Source organism: Poecile atricapillus, chromosome 18 (genome assembly GCF_030490865.1).
Source record: "Poecile atricapillus isolate bPoeAtr1 chromosome 18, bPoeAtr1.hap1, whole genome shotgun sequence".
Taxonomy (NCBI): Eukaryota; Metazoa; Chordata; class Aves; order Passeriformes; family Paridae; genus Poecile; species Poecile atricapillus.
Genome location: NC_081266.1, coordinates 353,547 through 373,329, shown reverse-complemented (window position 1 = coordinate 373,329; position 19,783 = coordinate 353,547). Strand labels below are relative to the sequence as shown.

The following is a 19,783-nucleotide window of genomic DNA, read 5'->3' as shown; positions in this document are numbered from 1 at the left end:
CTCCAGAATATAAAATAAATATTGGTGACTGGTCAGATTAACACTAACCTAGTTGGACATATAAAAAGGAAGAGCTTTTACATTTAATACACATGGATGTCAGATTTTCTTATGTATTCAAAGTTAGAATGAAACAAATTCACAGAGGAAATGTCTATCAGTAGCTGTGAAGTAGAAAATCCAGCTTGGCTCAGAGAGTCCCTAATCCATGTGTTGGTGGGATGCAGAGCAAGGCAAGGATTTCTGAAAGTTTACCTCATTCATATAGTCACTATAATCTGACCATGAAATCACTGAGGTTGGAAAAGACACTTAAAATCATCGAGTCAAACATAAACCAAACACTGCCAACTCCACTAGCAGACCATGTCTACACATCCTACCTCTAACAACCTTAGACATGTCTGGAGACATCATGTACTGCTAGACTCAATCAGATGATGATGACGCTTTGCTTTCACTCAGTTGATTTTCCTCTTCTTAAGTACAGTGAATCAGTGAGTCCTGGAACCAACAGGGTCCAAATCTCTTTGCTGGCTCATGCCCTGGCAACAGCTGTGTAGTGGGATGTGAGGCCAAATCCACACCATTGTATTCTGATGCTCAGAGGACTGTCTGGTTGGAGGTGTGCCCATAGCTAGCCTTCAGATTCTTTTCTTCCCATCTTCATGCTTCTTATTTACTCTCTCTTATTTCTTTTTAAATAATTGTGCATGCTGTAGATATTAACGAATGTATCACTGGGACACACAACTGTGGGATTGGACAAACCTGTGTCAATACATTAGGATCCTTCCGCTGTCAGCGGGACACGAGCTGTGGAACTGGTTATGAGCTAACAGATGACAGTCGTTGCAAAGGTATGTCCTGTGCTGAGAAACTAAAATCTTCCAGGCTTAAGTTAAATATGAGGCACAACATCATGTTGTGCTCTTTGGCTTTTGGTAAATACACTTGTAATTGAGACAGACACACTTCAAGAGCAGTTTTTCCACCTATGACCTTGCAGATTACCATGCAGCTGGGGGCTGCTGCAGAGACTTCCAGGAGAGATAACTCTATTTCACATTGGCAATTTGTGTTGCATATTAGGAGCTGGTCTGGTGACTAAAACCAGTGATTATGAAGGCCCAGAACTCAAACTATACATGATACCCTGGAGATTATTTCTGCCTAGCTCCAGTCTGGTGTGCTGAATTGATTGCTCATGAGTGACTGGAGTGCCTAAGTCCTGCTCTTGGAGCATAAATAATGGTTTAGATGCACCTGAATGAATCAAGTTTGCACATTCTGGAGTGTGAAACAAAGTGTGGCAAGTGGAGAAACCAGGTGATTCAGTTTGGAAATGTGAAGGTAGATGCATCTTTAGAAAAAGAAAGTAAGCTTTTATCCGTAGGAAGTTACAAAGGGATTAATTTCTTAATCACAGCATTCCTAGGGATTTAAAAATGTAAAGAGGCTAAAACCACTGTTCTTGACTAGCTGCGTTTGAACACAAACATAACAGTCTTTCTTACTAAAAAAGTTACTTATTTCAAGTTCCATCTAGCTTAAAGAATGCTGTCATGTGCATCTGTAACTTCACCTGGCATGCTGCCTTTACAGAGATATAAATTAGCAGCCAACCCCAGTTGATGTGGAATTGGTTTTCACTAATAAGAAAGTCTGTTCTGCCTAAGCTTAGAATGGTTTATAAGTAAATATAAATGTACTAAATGAGTAAATTAACTCAACTGAAATTTTAGGTAAGGTTTTACAGTAGGAACGGATCAGTGGTTAATAAATAGATTAAATAAAAAAGCTGATGAGCAAACTCCAGTGCAAAACCTGCAGAATATCAGGCAATGTTTTTTGAAAGTATCATGGTGTAACTGTGGTCCCTTTGAAGTAACACTTCTGGTGGTTTGAATGACATCAGATTTAGGCCAACAAATAGCTTACTGGCAAGTATTAACATATTTTCCTGTTGATAAAAAGGACTACAGATATACCCGCCACTAATGTTAGAAAGTTCTTATCTGGGTAAGATATGTTAATAACATTATTTATTAATGTTATGTTAATAGTGATAAAAATAAAAAATTAATAATATTCATGTATGGCTTTTAAATGCCAAGTAACATGACTGAGCTACATGTAGAACCCTGCTGAACCCAGTTCAGTATTAACCCAGCCTAAACTTCAAATGGTCTCCAGGCTCATTTTTTAAGTCCCACAAAACTCTAGGGCTACTGTTGTATCAACTGTGTGAATGAGAAAGCTGAGGTATCCTGTTGCTGGAGGGTTTCTGTATTTTGATAGCTTTAGGAGATTTCATCCCATTTCCAGGTGGCAAAAATTAAATTTTAGTTGCTTTATGTGGACAAAACTACATTAGTGAGTGAAGCCTCCTTTGCCATTGTCTCCTTTATCTGCTTTACATGAACAAGACTATATTCACAAATATTTCTTGTCTATTCTGAACTGGAGTAGAATATTAAAGTAAGCAGAAGTCATATTTATGTGCATTTTAAAGCATGATAATGCAGGGATATTGCAAGCCTTAATATGGATGGGAATCAAGGCCAATTAATTCACTTATGAAAGAAATTAACAATATCTGCATTGGATCTAAATTAAAATTAAAATTACACTTGGGTAATTAAATCTTGCTGACTTCAAAGCTAAGCACACTGCTGAATCAAGGCTGAGTAGTGCTGAATGTGTTGCTTTAGGTACTCCATAATAGCCTTGAATCATTTAGTTGTGAGAACTAAACTTGTAAAGCATAATGTGCACAGACACATCCCTATATATAAGATTAATCATAAAATCATGAAAAAATCTTAACCTCCCTGGTTTTAGTAAGGTCTTTTTTGAGGTAGTAAGTCAGATTGATCCTAGATCACAGAATTCCAGGAAGGTATGCTGAGGTTTAATCTATGTGATGATTTTAACTATGTCTTATGTTTTAAATGTAATGAAAAACCTGCCAAATTCCTGCTAACAATTTTTTTTTTGTGATGTACCAGATATTGACGAATGTGAGACTGGTACTCATAACTGCCCCCCCGATTTTATCTGTCAGAATACTCCAGGATCTTTCCGCTGCCGACCCAAGCTACAGTGCATGAGTGGGTTTATACAAGATGCACTAGGCAACTGTATTGGTAAGGCATGTTCTTATCTTGGGAGATACTCAGGTGTTGCCTGGGAGAAAAGTTGTAGTTTCAGTGAGTGGGCTCTGAGCTGCTCAAGCTATTTTTCATCTGCGTATGCATTGCTCTTTCCTTGGTCCCACAGGTAAAAGTGACAGATGAAAGCCATTTAAATAAAAGACTTAAATATTAGATCACTATATTTAATGAGATTGCATTACCTAAGGTGGTTAGCTGCTTAAGGCTTTGGGTGTTTTATCTGAAACAAAATTTGTAAAAATTGTGATTTATTTTATCTGACTATCCAAAAGGTTTTAGCCAAGGCTTTGTGTAGTAAGCTGGCATCCTCTGCAACACCCTTTGGTATTAGTCTGCTTGGTTTTACAGGCATGTAGGTCTTTCCAGACCTGTCCCACATTACAGCCTATCAATAATCTTATTGTGTATGAGAAAGATGGGAAAGTTATAACATACTGTGGAGAGGAGTTTTACTTTAAAGGCTGATGACAATCTCATCAGGCCAATGCATTTTTACCAAGACTCCCCAAAACCAGAATTATATCCTGCATATAAATGCATTAAAATGACTGGTTTCCAGCAGACTCTTTATGGATTTGTCTAATGTGACCTACAAATCTATCAGTTATTCCCTTGAGTATTATTTTCAAGTCTCAACTCAACTTTTAATTCCCCCATTGGCGCAGCAAGTCTTGGACTTGTGGAACTGGCCGAGCAGCAGCGGCTGCCAAGTTGCACTCATTACCAGCCCCTTGTTCTCCTGTAGTGTTGAAATCTGACACTGGAAACAGACTGAAAATAAAACTGCAGCCTTTAAAATGAGGGGGGCCAGTGCCTGTGCACAGCAAACCCTTTGAAAGTGCACACCTGCCACAGGTAGCGCCAGGTCCGTGGCAGCTTTTGATTAACTTGTTGTCGTGGGCATCAGTAAAGCCACATCAGTTTGCAGCATGCCAATGGCTCATAAAATACATTTGCTCAAAACATTTAGGCAGTTTCATAGCCTAACTTTACACACTGGGAACAAAATGCTGCTCTGTGTGGAGCTGAGGGGATTTTGTTGTTGGATATGTGACTCTGATCATCCTGTAGAAGCGAAGAGCTCAATCAGAACTCAGAGAGTGAGACAGAACCAGTTAAGCTGGTGAATTGAATTGCTGATTAGCTCTTTTTATGTTTAGCAGAGAATTTTAAAGGCTTTGAAACAAATACAAGTTCTATACCAATTTCCACTGCTTTTCTGTGGTATCAATGGCTTTTGTACCTCCCAGTCTTCACTCTAGAAGTGTTCTATCAGTGAAGCTAAATGTCATGAATAGTTGTCTTCTCCCACAGGCAGAACTTTTCTCTGAAGGGTTATATAATGAGAGCATCTTATCTTAAACTTCTTGAGACTGGAAAAAGTTACAGTGACTTGTGCTCCTGTAGATATCAACGAGTGTCTGAGTACCAACATGCCGTGTCCAGCTGGACAGATCTGTATTAACACCGATGGCTCCTTCACCTGCCAGCGAATCTCACCCAGCTGTGGCCGAGGTTACCATCTCAATGAAGATGGAACAAGATGTGTAGGTGAGTGACAGTCGGGAAGAAAAAGCAGTTCTAAGAAAATAGCTCACATATATAATTTATGTTTACCAGTTGCTTGCGCTTTGCCTGGGTTTTTATTATTCCCACAGTCAATTCTTGATCCTGTTCTTTCCCTCATAGCAGTGCCAGCAAGTGAAGAATGACAAGCATCCACCCTCTGTCTTTCATAAAACTCATGAAACCCTACATTTTGAGGAGTAATGATTATCAGCCCTCATAAATAGCATTGGCTGTGACTGCATCAATGGAACAAGGCTGTGTGGTCCCAAATCTCCTTAGTACAGAAAGATAACACAAGGTCAATTTAATGCCCTACAGAAGCCAATCAAAAAACAGTGAAAGACATTCAGCTGGCTTTTAACTGAGGTGGTTTTTGCAAAGAGAGGCATTTTTGTATGTGTTTTCAATTCCTGTGAGTGGCTTATCAAAGCACTGCTGTTGACTCTGGATCTCAGACATCTTAGACTAGATGAAGGTCTGGCCCACAAATACTGAGTACGCATAATAAAACAATTTTGCACATAAATTCCTCCAAAGATTGCCTGGTTACTTCATTGCTTTCCTCCCAAGTCCATCAACATTAAAGACACCTTAGAGCTAACCTGCTTTGGTACAAATAGTTTGGATTTGTGACTCTGATCTTGTAAAAGCTGGGAGCAGGATAACAGCTTGTTTTCTGTTTCAAAACACTTTATAACCACCAGGGGACAAAAAAATATGTTAACATGTTGCTGCTCTCTCAATTTGCATAGTCAGAAGTGTACTTCAAACCACTTTTTGTTCTAGATGTGGATGAGTGCTCATCCTCTAACCAGCCCTGTGGAGAAGGACACGTTTGTATCAATGCCCCAGGCAATTACCGCTGCGAGTGCAAAGCTGGCTATACTTTTGATGTCATCAGTAGGACATGTATTGGTAAGTTGCAGCATCAGACCAAATACTTGCAGCCATGGCACTTACAAAGTGATCCTGTGTAAAGAATGCTACTGCTCTCTGCATGCCCTCTGTCATCAGAATGTAAAATTGACTGCTGTATTATTTGGCTGACTCTAAAGCCATATTAAAGAACTGCTGATACTTCAAAGGAAGCTGCGTTAATATTGTCAACATGTTATCTGCTATCCTGTTAAAAGGTGTGAGAGTGTGTGTAATTGTTTTCTGTGATATTTTTATAAGCGAAAGATTCCTTTGGAAGATCAAAGCAACTTTCTTCTGTATAGATCTAATCCAATTATACTCTGGGGGGCTTCTAAATAAGCATTTTGATGATTTCTTCTCTCTTTATTATGAAATTTAAATCTGGAAAAGAACAATTAAACTTTTATAACCACATTCTTGTCCAAACTGGTACCACAGTGAGCCAGCCAATCCACAGACCTCTCTGTGTGTTCATCATTGCAGATATCAATGAATGCAGACGCTACCCAGGCCGCCTCTGTGCTCACAAGTGTGAGAACACTCCTGGTTCCTACTACTGCACTTGCACCATGGGCTTCAAACTTTCAGCTGACGGTAGATCCTGTGAAGGTACGGCTGTCAATGCCTTGGTTATGGAGTGTGAGGAACAGCTCATTGATCTTTCAGCTGTTTTTTATTTTGGCTTGCAAGGCTGCACTGGAATGGCACGAGAAATCATCACAGTGCAGTCTCTTTGATGACATGAATGCTGCTGCTCTTAGTGGAGGCTGCTATAGCCCACAGCTTGAATATATCACCCTTAGACTGGCTCATCTGACAGGACAAGATGACAGAGCCTCAAACCGCACCAGGGAGGCTCGGGCTGGACATCAGGGAGACTTTCTTCCCTGAAAGGGTGGTCAGGATCAGAAGGGGCTTCCCAGGGAGGTGGTGGAGCCCCCCTCCTGAAGGTGTCTGAGGAACACCTGGATGTGGCACTCAGTGCTCTCATCTGTGGTGACAAGGTAGGGCTTGGTCACAGGCTGGACCCGATGGTCTTGGAGGTATTTTCCAACCTGAATGGTTCTGTGATTCTGTGAGCCAGAGGTGTATGGGTCTGTATTTGCTGCACTTTGAAGGGTGGCTCAACTCAATCAGGTTCAAAACCTTCAAAAAAACCAGCCTTGCTGATATCCAGACACAGAAACATAAGTGTGGGCCTAAATATTCCCTCCCAGTCTCACACCTTGAAATACAGTAGGAAATTACAGCACAGTGCAGATTAACCTGTATTGCCAGACCCTGTTAAGAGCAACACTCAGACACCCCTATTTCCAGTTTACTCAGTGATGTGTGCCACCCCTTTTTAATAAAAAAATAACAAACAACCTTCCAAAATGTTGTCTTATTCCAATATTAGGAGTGAAGAATACTGCAAGAAATTTGGGGTTCAGGTTGATAACTTTGCATTTCAGATTTGAATGAGTGTGAGAACAACCCCTGTAGTCAAGAGTGTGCCAATGTGTACGGCTCCTACCAGTGCTATTGCCGCCGTGGATTCCAGCTCAGTGACATCGATGGCATTTCGTGTGAAGGTGAGATCCATGGCACTGCAGGGAGAGGGATGTTGGGTGGGCATTTCTTATTGTTGCTGTAACAAACATGAGCAATTCCACATAATTTTTTCATTTGAATATTTGAGTCTCTTGGGTATTTTCTTGTGAGACTGTATTTAATGAAGGTCTCTCACCCATGTCCTTTTCCAGAGGCATCTCTTTGCATGTGTGTTCTCATTTTTGCTGCTTACACTGAACTGTAGCTTGGCACACTTTTGTAACTTGACAGAAATTTGTCTTTTTCCTGAGGAACTACCAGAATTTCTAGTCTTCAGCCAGTGAAGATATGAGCATATTTATGTTACATATGATATGATATATATGATATTACCAGGTATTTCATGTATGAAATTATTCTATGAATTTATTATTGAAATTTAAATATATATAATATATATTATATATAGCTATAGCTATATATAAAATTGAAATTATTATATGAAATTATTCTTTTTGTGGCTGGTTCTGAACTAATGTGTTCTTGAATACAAGGAGGATGTGGCTGTGACCTCACTGATAAGATCCTGAACTTGGACTTAGGTCTCCAAGACTTACTAAACAGTGAGGCTTTGGGCAGAACACTTAATTTTAATTTCCTTTTTATAAAAACAAGGATAAAAATATTCCTCTGCCTCCCTTTTATAAAGCACTGCAATACATGTCACTGTAAAGTGCTTGCCCTCATCCATTGCTTTGTCTCTTGGGCTCTCTTATAGCTTTTAATTTTCTTCAGAGTTCCATTTATTCCTGAAAATCTTTGCTGTTTACTTGTTGTTGACTAAAGCCACACCTATCTGATGATCTTCTTCATTGCCCAGAAATTAGAATCATCAAATTGTGCTTGAAGCTAATAGCAGGAACACTGTACATCTGCACTGGGTTGAATGTCATGAACACATAGTAAATGAGTGGTGTTTTTTCCTTGCAGATATTGATGAATGTGCATTGCCCACTGGAGGACATATCTGTTCCTTTCGCTGCATTAATATTCCTGGGAGCTTTCAATGTACTTGTCCCTCCACTGGGTACAGGCTGGCACCCAATGCACGCAACTGCCAAGGTGGGTTCAAGAGCTGCTGGGAGACCCCACTGGATTGTGGAATTCTGACAAGTTCTAGCAGTTTTTGTATTTAAAAAATGCCTTTCCTATGAAATCATAGGTAATGCAGTACACATCAGCCAGACATCTGAAGCAATAAGTCTTTTATAATAAATATACAGGACATTTCAGTTACAAAGTAATTCAGTAGAGACTACTTTTTAAAACATTATTAAATAATTATAAAAAATTCTTACAATGGAGATTCCAATGGTGAAATGCTATGAGTTAGTTTAGCCATCAAAAGGAGATATCCTGCTGTAAACCAGTCAGCAAATATTTAGGTCTTGTCCACTTAGTGGCACTGCTGCTCTTCCTTTTCTTCCTCTTGCTGGTTGGTTGGGTTAGTGTTCTTTGTTCTTCTGCCGTGCCCGTGCCATCCTGTAGCGATGTTTAACTGCACCCCATGTCCTGTGGTATCTAATAGGACACTGTCATTGTCTGGCATCTGCAAGGAGAGGAAAAGCATGTGTTCAATCCAGTCCCCTGTTTCCATTTGGCAGATATCGATGAGTGTGTTGCAGAGAGCCACAACTGCTCTTTCAATGAGACCTGCTTTAACATCCAGGGCGGCTTTCGCTGCCTGTCTTTGGAATGTCCCGACAATTACCGCAAGTCAGGAGATACGTAAGTACCTTATTTTTCAAGGTCAAACAGTTTTTTGGTGGCATGATCTCCTTAATGTCATGCCACTGATGACTGAACACAGAGCAGTTTCTAGCAAATATGTATTGTATTGGCAGGCCTACCCCATGTTTTGCACACACAGGTCTGGTTTCTTTCTCATGCTCCTCTTTCTAAGATTTGCACCATAATGATCCCCAGAGCCACAAGCAGATACTCTCTGTCTGGCTCCCTTGCAGGCAGCATGATAGGAGGGCTACATTCAGCTTTGAAATCCTTGGTTTTTATTTCAGAATCACACCCAGTCTTTCCTAGAATGGACCTTAAAAATCATCCATTCCCAGCCCTCTCTGCCATGTGCAGGGACGTGTCTCACTAGACCAGTTTGCTCAAGGCCATATCCAGCCTGGCCTTGAGCACTGCCAGGGTTGGGGCATCCACCCTCACAATAAAAAATTTCTTCTTAATATCTTATATAAATCTCCCCTCTTGCAATTTGTATCCAATTTTCACCTGTATTACAAAACCTGGGAATCCTAGCAAGGTTGGTAAGTTAGCTGCAGCTCATAACTGTGTCTCTAACCTTGCTCAGAGATAGTCTGTGCATTCTGGTGTAGAAAATAGGAGACAGCTCTGGGAGGAGGGGCAGCTGGCAGCTCTTTTATACCCATCAAATAGTGCCAGCAGAGAGGAGAAGTTGTTGAAAACTCTCAGATGTGTAGCTGGAGTTTATGGCTGGTGAAGGTGATGCTTTACCTCCTGCCCTGTGGCTTTCTGGCCACTTGCAATTCTTCCAAAGGCTGCTACATGGTCCCCCTGTGTGTCCTGTACTCAGGTAAGTGTGTGCTCCACCAGCCAAGGAGGAAATCCAACAAATTACATTTGTTATCAGCCCACTATTGCTTTTCCCAGTCAGTGTTGGTATGGCCACCATCTGTTAGACAGACCTGAGTGTTCTGTGCCTCCTCTGTAGAATGAAACCAACATTCATCTTCATCTTAGGAATTTTGTGGGTATTAGTTAGTTTACATTTGGGCCTTAGTCTTTGAAACATCATATAAGTGGCACAGCAAATTTATTTGATCAGAATGCTGGAGAGAAAGTTCATGTGTAAACCCAGCTATTTATAAAATATGCTTGTGTTCTGAGAAGGGTAATAGGAATTAAATTTTAAATTACATTTGTCACATCAGTGACCAGGCAGTGCCTCATGATGCAGATGTTCTCTTTGTTTGTAAGACTGAGGGTTCATTGGTATCCACGTTTTTTAAAAAATGCAACGTGCAGTGGTCCACTAGGCAGAATTAGCAGATTTCTACTCCTATGGAGTTCAACTTATAAAATACACATCGCACACACATTCCATTTCATTTTCTCTCTTTTCTGTATTTGACATCATTGGCTATTTGCAATCTTTTGGGAAAACAGTAGAATGTCTGAATTGCTTTTCTGTGTCTAGGTTGTTGGGCTCTGTAATGTTCTACTCTGCCTAACTCAGACCTACTCATAGGGTGAGGTCTTTCTGATGTGTTCAGGCTATAATTAGGCTGAGTCAGACACAAATCCTACAGCTGCTCAGTGAAATTCTAATTATTTTAATTCCTTGAGTTATAATCTTGTTGGATTTATTAGGTTTTTCCCTCTCAACAGCTACATAAATGCATTGTTGAAAACATGTTTGCATAAAGAGAATGTGAGTTCATTGTTACCACCCATGGGTGCTCTCAGCTGGGACAGGAATGTTGAACCAATGTGCTGGAGTCAGAGTTTATGGGTGAGATTACCTGGTGCTCACTGGGGAGCACTTTCATAAAATAGCTCTTTAGCACCCTTTTTACATCCAAACTACTTTACATCTCCTTGACTGAATCAGTTTTGCATATACACCCCAGCAGGGATGATAGCCAGCATATCTTTGTTACGTTCTGCATGATAATGGCATTAAATTGGTTTTTCACCAGGCTCTAGAATCAAAGGAGTTGTCTTCTTATCACTAGTACAGATACCATTTTTTCTCTCCTTTTTATTCAAAACACATTCCAGTTTCACCAACTTGGTACATAAGAAAGACAACATATTGTTCCATTCCCATCAAGCTGGCAACTCAGGAAATTTTTTTACCCTGTTCCCCATTACTTTCTTTGGAATAGCTATAATTTAACAGGCCTCAGTCCTGTAAATCCAAGCTTCTTTATTCTTATTTTTCTTTAAAATCCTTATGTACAGGCAACAGCACCCAGTGATCCAGAAGCTTCTTTACCCAATACCTGTAAAGGAGAGTTTTTTGTATGGTGGCTATTGCAGGGGCGATTGCCATCGGGTGAAGTAATTACAGAATCATCCCAGGCTATTGGCTGAAACCTCAGGATGCTGTTTAGATACTCTGAGCTCCAGGAAGAAACAGTCTGTGTTATCTTCCCCAAAGACAGTAAAATGCCTGGCCTGATCTAAATGGTAACAATTTTATTGAAGGCCTTATCTCTTTTACTTAAATTCTGCTTTTTGTTTTTCATTGGTCAGTCTATAGGCTTGTTTTTTTCCCCAGGATAGATAAGATCTGCTGCTCCACATAATAGAATTCAACTTGCTGCACTGCCTTGCCAAAACATTTTTGTTTTCAAATTGCATAACAATTACCTTCTCTTTATATGGCATTGAAACATTTCTAATATTTAAGCCAAGAAAAATAGGAGAAAAGATAAAGAAGCATTTATGGCAACATGTCAGGTGTGTGCTGCATTGAGCCAAATGGGGAACTATTTGTATTTCCTAGACATGCCTGCTTATTATTAAGGTTGCCTGGTGCTTATCATTATTAAGACATGTTTTTAACTCCTTAAAATTTTGCCAAAGTGTAACCAATGGCTGAAATTTTAAATGCCAGGTGTCTGACTCAGGCTCAAGTTTTGGCAAATTTCAGCCAGAGCAGTTCACCCATTTCAAACATTTCAAAGAACAAATGTAGAGAGGAACACGCTGTTTTGTGTATTTTAAAGACATTTTGGTGATACTTTTAAAAAATTATTTTAACAGTTTGCTGTCATGGTATGGAGCAGAAATCTGAAATTTGATAGGAAATTGCTTTTGTGCTTTTTGTCATCCTTACCAAAATCCTCTGAAACATTTGAAATTACAAACTTTGTAAAATTGCATTCAGCTCTTTTGTTTTTTCATAAACCTTAGGAAATTAACAGCTTGATGGGTAAACTTAATCCACTCTTCTATGCCAAAATAGGCTCAGATGTACCTGGAATCTTTCTGAGAGTTCTTTATTTAACTTTTCCTTCAAGTCCTTGAATGATAAGGATTTCATAGCCTCAGTTGCAATCAGTCTTTGTGTTTGGCTATCTGCCTTACTGCAATTTAATTCTTCCTATCACTAGAGAGGTCTTTTTCTTCCAGCAACAAAGAGTTCACTTCTGATTTAGTGATCCTGAGCTTACTGCCCTTCAGAGCAGTGTGAGACATGCAGCTCTAACTCCACAGAGTGTCTGAGCCTGCTCCCACATCAGGAGAGGAGCCCAGTCTGTCTGTCTGTCCTGGACCAGACACTGTCTGTCCTGGACAGCCCCAGCTTCAGATCAGCGAGCGGTTTCCAGCACGGGTGAGAGAGGAGCCAACCTGGTAAAAAGAAAATGCATATTTTGAGAAAAGGAGGCTGAATGCAGGGAGGGAAGGGTCTGAAGGTATGTCAAGGTGAGGTGAAGGAGCCTGGGAGATGCTTCAGGGGTAGCAAGTAAAATGGGGTAAAACTAGAGAGAAAGGGGGCAACCATAGGGGCCAAGACGTTATGGTCAAGGGTGATTGATTCCAGGGAACTAGTGACAAGACAAGAGGACATCAGGAAGAATTTCTTCACTGAAATGGTTGTCAGGTATTGGCAGGGGCTGCCCAGGGAAGTGATGGAGTCCCTGTCCTTGTAGCTGTCCAAGGAATACCTGGACGTGGCACTCAGTGCTCTGGTCTGGGTGACAAGGTGGAGATCAGTCAAGGCTGGACTTGATGGTCTTGGAGATATTTTCCATCCTTAATGATCCCATAATTCTATTCCAAATTTGGATGAGGACCATCAGAGGAAGGAATAATCCTTTGTGTGGGATGGCCACACAAAGATCCTGAGGGAAAGGATCTATGCTTCGGGCTGTGAGGTGGATACTGAGAGAACTATATATCATCCAGGAGAGAATGGAGCAAGAAAAGGAGGATTGGGACTGGCTGAGTAGACAGTCCTGATGCCAAATATTTGAGTGAGCAGCAAAGGCCATAGTCTAGGAAAGGGGATAGGGAGAAGAAACTAGATTAGGAAAGATAGATGAAGGACACAAAGATAGGATGTAAAGGCTCAGTGCTGAGGAGAAACAGAATATAGTCCTGTCTCCTCTACAGCTTGAAATGTTCTAGAGACTTTCCATCTCCGGACAGGAGGAGCACACAGGGTGCTTGTCCATCCTCACTACTACTCTCCTGTATCCTCTTTTCCTTCCTGAAGCAGGGCTCCAGATTCTCCTCTGGTTAAGAATTTTCTGTGAAGAGCAACTATCAGCTGCTTTCATTCCCTTAAAGTTCTGGTCTAAGTTGTGGTTTAAGGCAAAAACCACCTTCCCTGCACAGCTGATCATTAGCATCAATACCCATGATGAGGAGAAGGCTCACTTGGACCTCATGGTGTGTTGCAACCTGCTGAAAAGAAGTGCACACCAATGATAGCACGAGCAAGAGCCTTTGTAGTGGAATATATTCTAGGAGGCCTGGAAGATGGTTACAGCTCTGGAAATCTGCAGCATAGAATGTACAGTGAGGGTATAGCTCACTTACAAACTTGGTTTGTTGCTCAGCATTTTGAGCTGGTTTCCCTGTAGGAAGTAAATCATAAAGCCATAAATATTGCTAAAAAGTTTGTTTTCCTTCAGTACATGAGGAATTGTTGCATACCACTCAACTCCTTTGAGCACAATGAAGTGAAAATTTGACTCAGAAATTAACGTGAGGGAAGGCACAAAATATTTTTCTTCTTGTTTTTCGGTTACAAAATGTTCCATTTATTATCTCCAAATGTAATTCCTCTAGTTTTGGTTTGTTTTTTTTTTATCAGTGTTTGGAACATGAAATTCAAACTGGGAGTAATTATTTGAAACCAATATTTCAGCCACATAAATAAACATAAGAGAAGAGAGTAGAAAGTGAGCTAAAATAACTGTGTTCAAATCCAGGAACAAACATTTAGCAGCAGTATACACTTACTTTTGTAGCCCAGGTATCTGATTTCAGACTTTTGCAAAGACAGCTGCCCCTGGGCTCTGGGCTGGTTTCCTCTGGCAGCACTTTCTGCCCCCTCAGCACTCCCCTCTCCTGCTGGGCCCCTTGGCTCTGTCCTGTGGCTCCCAGTGTGGTGGCAGGACACAGCAGCTCTGCAGGCAGCTCACCTGTCCCACGGGGCTTGGGCTGCTCTCCCATCAGCAGCACCCTCTGATTTCCTGCTGCCCACTGAATGTCTAGAGAGTACACTGGGGTTGAAATGCTCTTTGCTTCTTGCCTTTGTGGTGTGTGACCCCAGAATGAACTCTGGTTCTTGAAAGGAATAAAATTTTCTATCTCTCCTTTGTGGTTATTTGATGGAACAATTGCTGCATTAACTGAACCTACAGTGCAGTGTGCAGTGTATACCACCAAAGCATGATATAAAATTTGAATAATTTTAGCTCCTAGCTGGAGGCACATCTATCTTCACAAATAACTTTCTGAATCAACAGAACGTCCTTTTTCAAGTCTTTGAAAGGTGGAAGCTTTGGTTTTTTGTTCTCTTAAAAAATTCTGGCCATAGTTTAAAAATGTGTCTTACTTTTATAAAATAATAAGGGAGAGCATCTTTATGAGAGTGTAAGTGCTCATAAGCATGTACATGCTTCTAAGAAGTTGTACTTGAAGAAAATATTTCCAGTTAAGGAATTGTCTCAACTTGCTCCACTATTTCAGCAAAACCAAGTAGCCTCATGATTTCAACAACACCAAGTCATCCTTCTTAGTGGAGCTATTAATGACATTTCAGAAAATAATGCAGAGCTCTCCATACCTGAAAATACTTCAAGAGTATCCACACCTAATTAGCTGGCCATCTTGTGAGGACTTGTGTGTGATTTTTAAACACATGAATAAAATTAAGAATGCATTCAAAACTTCAAAGAATTGCTTCAAAAAACCACTTATGTTTGCAAGTAGTATTAAAAGAAAACATGCAACACGTTAATTGAAGAACTGAGGGCACTTTTAATTAGTCTTCTTGAAAGTGATGATTTTGCATATAATGAGAAGTTCCTGGAATTCAGATCACCGTGCATTGGCAGCAACGTGGGGCTCACTTATGAACCACTGTTCTGTTGATACTGCTGATAGGAGCTCAAACTCATGTCAAAATTAAGTAATGAAATGGACACTCAGCTTTACTTGAGGTGGTAAGAAACAAACCATGCTTTTATGCTGGAGCACTTCTTGGTAAAGAAAAAAATTGTTTAGGTTCCAAAACTTCAACCTGTGGACCAAATACTGCTTGGTGTAGAGAGACTCTTGCACATAATTTAATTGATTCATAGTTTTGCACCAGGCAAGTTTGGAGCTAAATGCTTGACCTGATCATGATGAAATTCTGCAAATTCATCATCCAGCTGAGATTGTTGTTGTCTACCTTTACTTCACACCTGCCTGGAAGGATGTTTGGATAGCTGTGTGGTGATTTGGGCATATCTTTAATCTGAAATGCATACAAACTTTCCCAGTATGCAATCCTTTACACACTTCTCAAACCCACCTGGCACCATGGCATGTCAGACCTTCATTATGTGCTAGCAAAGTATAACACACTTACACAGCAGTGAACTGGATGCCCATAGCTGTCTACCATATTTTCTGGACAAAGTTCACTTCTCTCTGGAACAGAATGCATGAAGACTGTGAATGCTGATGTATTGGTTTGTTGTTCCCTGCCAGCCTGCATGGGTGATCTCATGCTAGTGCTCTGGATTTTTCACTGTGACACAGTGCTAAGGGAATGAAAGAACAGAGGGCAAATTTCTCTCTCACCAGAATCATTCCCATTACTTAAGGCTACATAAGAGGGGACTGAATGTGTAGGCCACATGCTGGAGACATCAGGCCATTGGATCTTGTTTTCAGAGCTTGCCTAGATGGGTGTTAGATATACTCTCGTTGGTTCTGATAGTACAGAGGAATACTGTGCCATATCAGCAGGAAATGTTCATCTTCAGAGACCAACTCCTTGGACATTCATGGTTTTCAGAATAATTCACTCAGTCTTAAAATACAGCCAGACATCCCAAATAGGATACAGACAACTCCCTAACCACTTAGAATCTCTTCCTTTACTGAACATACATCAAAACAGCAAAATAATAAAACTTGGAGGGGAAAAAAGTGCCAGTGTTCTCCCTAGCAGAGCTTGGCTGATGTAAATGAAAACAGACTCTCACTCCCACTGAGGTGCCAGACTTGATCCATCTGTGCATGCAGAGCAAGGGCAACACTTCTCACAATGGCAATGCTTCTCCCAAAGCTCCAGCTGCAGGCAAGTTCATCCTTATTGAATTCCTATCCCTTTGCAATATGGGTCAGGTGCCAGGCTGAAGAATGGATACAGGATGCAAGTCAGCCTATCTTTTCCCACCCCCACTGCCCTTGCCTTCCCTCCCACTCACTAAATGTGCATTAATCTTCCTCTTGTCTTGTGTTCTCACTTTTCTTGCAGTCACTGTGAGCGCTTGCCTTGTAATGAAAATAAGGAGTGCCAGAGCCTGCCTCTGAGAATAACCTACTATCACCTCTCTTTTCCTACCAACATTCAAGTACCCACCGACATTTTCCGCATGGGTCCTTCCAATGCTGTCCCTGGGGATAAAATTCAGCTGTCCATCATCAGCGGGAACCAGGAGGGGTTTTTCACCACAAAAAAAGTGAACAACCACAGTGGCCTTGTGGTCATGCAGCGTCAAATCACAGAGCCCAGAGACCTTCTTCTGACAATTCAAATGCGACTTTCCCGCCATGGAACTGTCAACACATTTATTGCCAAACTTTTTATCTTTGTCTCTGCAGAGCTTTGATCCCTAACTTACAGTCATCATTGGCTACTCTTTCTCTTCTAGGAGTAGCTTTTTCCCCCCCATAATTTTAATAAAGTTTTAGTTCATCTCTTGCATGCTGCACTTGCATTTTATTTGCCATCATCATTACAGTTTTCCACTCTGCCCTATAATTGAACATCTTAATTTGTGGAGATTCTTCTGTGTACTCTGCATCATAAAACAAAGCAGAAGTTGGTGTCTAAGAGTTCATTACCTGAACATCCTGAGGACTGAGAGCTATTAATTTCCTTCACACAGTAGGGGAGTCATCTGATCATACACAGTTACATATGTTTAGGTCTAAATTTTCCAAAGGAAATAGGTACATATTTTGAACTGTTTCAACTGAGACATCTCTAGAAAATCTCATCACTTACGTGGCAAATAGTGTACATTTTCTGAAAATCTGTTAAAAGGGCATAACTTGGGCCCTTAGGACCCCTGAGGTGCCCCAGCACATCAGTCAGTATAAAAGTGTGCAGCCAGATTCTCAAGCTGTCCTAATTATTGTTGCTGTGTTGTATCCTGTGAGCTAATGCTGATTTCCACCAGGTACAGATCCTAGTTCTTGCTTCTAAGGATGATACAAAATCTAATCTCCTCTAAAGAACATTTATTTGAGCTATTTCATTTTGCTTTCTGTGGAATTTTTGCTGAATGGAAAAACTAATGACAGCAGAACAGCAATCAACTTCATAACAGCATTCAGCTACTAGCAGAGAGCTCCTTTCTGTTTCACAAGCTATATCCTGAAACAGTTCTATCTTCAGGAACTTTTGAAAAAGATATTTGATTTGTCTCATAACACTTTTGTCTCTCCAGCTTTCATATTAAAACTGATGAATTTTGACCATTAAAGACTTTATCCACAACCACTATCACACCAAACCATAAGTGCCCTGAAAAGTCAGTCAGAATTCCGACATGCAAATCTTTCTTCTTTTACTTTGATTTTCTTTGTTTACTTCTAGGCTGTCAAGAACAATGTAGACAAATACAACTGGAATTTTTTTGGAATTCTTTTGTTTTCTGAGTTGGAAGAGGATTTATTTATTACACATAGTCCTTGTGCTGATAAATATTAAAAGCTCAGTCCCAGAGATATGATCCAAAAATTAATGTTCTACATTACCCTGGGCTCAGTTATCTCTGCTGCTCATTACACAGGCAGAAGAGTCATTCCATAGAAGAACAGGGAATAATCCATGCAAATGCACCTATAGGAAAAATACCTCACTGTGTATGTGCTGACAGCACAGTCAGGGCACAAGGGTAGAAACTGGGAACCTCCTAAACCAAGATAAGATGCCTTAATCTCCTGAGCACAAGGAATTACTCCATTAACTGGAAGCTGCAGGCTCTCAGGCTCATCATCAGCCAGCGCCTGGATTGGTGCATGATCACAGCACTCTGCCAGAATATTACATGTTCCCCAAGGCAAAGTTTATCCCAGCTGGCTGATAGGAGTTCCAGTCACATAAGGAATGCCAGTGTTTAATAAGCCTGTTGACACATCTTTATAAAGCTGCCAGAAGTTGCCAGTGGGGATAGTCCCAGGTTTGAATACTGAGAGCACAAGCCCGTGCTGCTTGAGCTAATGGGGTTTATTACTACCACAGAAGCTGTATGTAAATGCCCTCTGGCTACCAACTCCTTATGAGGCCATAATGAAGTAGGATAAATATTCAAAAATAAACTTCATTTTTGCAAACATGAATATGTATTTTTTTGGCAGGAAAAGAAGGGAGTTTGAGAACTTGGCCCTCTGTGTTGTAAAATGCTGCTACATTAATTGTATTTAGCAAGGAATTCAAGAACACAAAGCTCACGTTCCCCTGTGTTAGATGCTTGAATGTTGCAGTGTCACTGGGACTTTCAGGAGCATATATGTAGTTACATAGTGCTATTTATATTTTCCAAATGAAAATGAAACCACAGCTCCTGGTCCAATGAACTTACTGACTGAATCTAACAGACAATACAAAAAAGAATCATATCAGGACCCTAGAAGAATGAAAAAATTATTCTCAGGAAATAATCAGAGAAGCTGAGATGTTTCTTAACTTTCTTCTCTTTAAATGAAAATGCCTAGAGGGAAGCTGATCTCCAAAGCTGTAATTTGTGCTAGAGGCAGAAAACTTGAAGGAAAGATGCAAATAAACAAGTTCTCAGCACTGAGGACGAAATTTCTGCCAGTCACAGTCCCCAGTGAAGGAGAACATGAGCAAAAAGGAAAACACCAGCTAATCAGAAGATGAAATGCAAAGATGATGTGTAAGGATAAAATTATAAAGTATTATGAAAACAGAGCATATAGTTTATAGCAAATACCAGAATTTGAAATAGATGTTTGTTGTTAAAGAAGTTAGTCCAGTTTGGAGATGTCCAAAAGATGAAGCAATGAGAAAACAAAGTGTTATCAACTGCACTTTGGATATGCTGGCATGAGGCAATTAGCAGGGATAGTAAAAGAAAGGAGATCAGATAGTGAGTATAATGAAAGAACAAGTTCCAGTTTAGCACTGTGGATGGAGCATGCAAAGAGAAAAAAAAGTTAGAGGGATTTGTAAGAGGAGAGACAAAAGGTGCAAAGAAATGGAGTTGACACAGACATTTATCTGTGACATGTGTGGTTGTGAGCTGGATGGATCAAGAAACTCAGTTTAAATG

General features: G+C 40.4%; 1 protein-coding gene across 3 annotated transcripts in view; it reads left to right on the top strand.

The window, feature by feature from the left end:
* FBLN1 (fibulin 1) overlaps positions 1–19,783 on the top strand; it is a 63,332-nt gene that overhangs the window by 28,111 nt on the left and 15,438 nt on the right. For 2 of the 3 annotated variants that reach the window (XM_058853040.1, XM_058853041.1), the window contains exons 7-14: positions 723–860; positions 3,012–3,149; positions 4,584–4,727; positions 5,532–5,660; positions 6,147–6,272; positions 7,118–7,237; positions 8,187–8,318; positions 8,861–8,984. In XM_058853040.1, the coding sequence (XP_058709023.1) occupies positions 723–860; positions 3,012–3,149; positions 4,584–4,727; positions 5,532–5,660; positions 6,147–6,272; positions 7,118–7,237; positions 8,187–8,318; positions 8,861–8,984 (1,051 nt within the window). Of the gene's footprint in view, positions 1–722; positions 861–3,011; positions 3,150–4,583; positions 4,728–5,531; positions 5,661–6,146; positions 6,273–7,117; positions 7,238–8,186; positions 8,319–8,860; positions 8,985–16,737; positions 17,180–19,783 lie in introns of those variants that run through there. The other variant, XM_058853042.1, reaches the window with a different exon arrangement.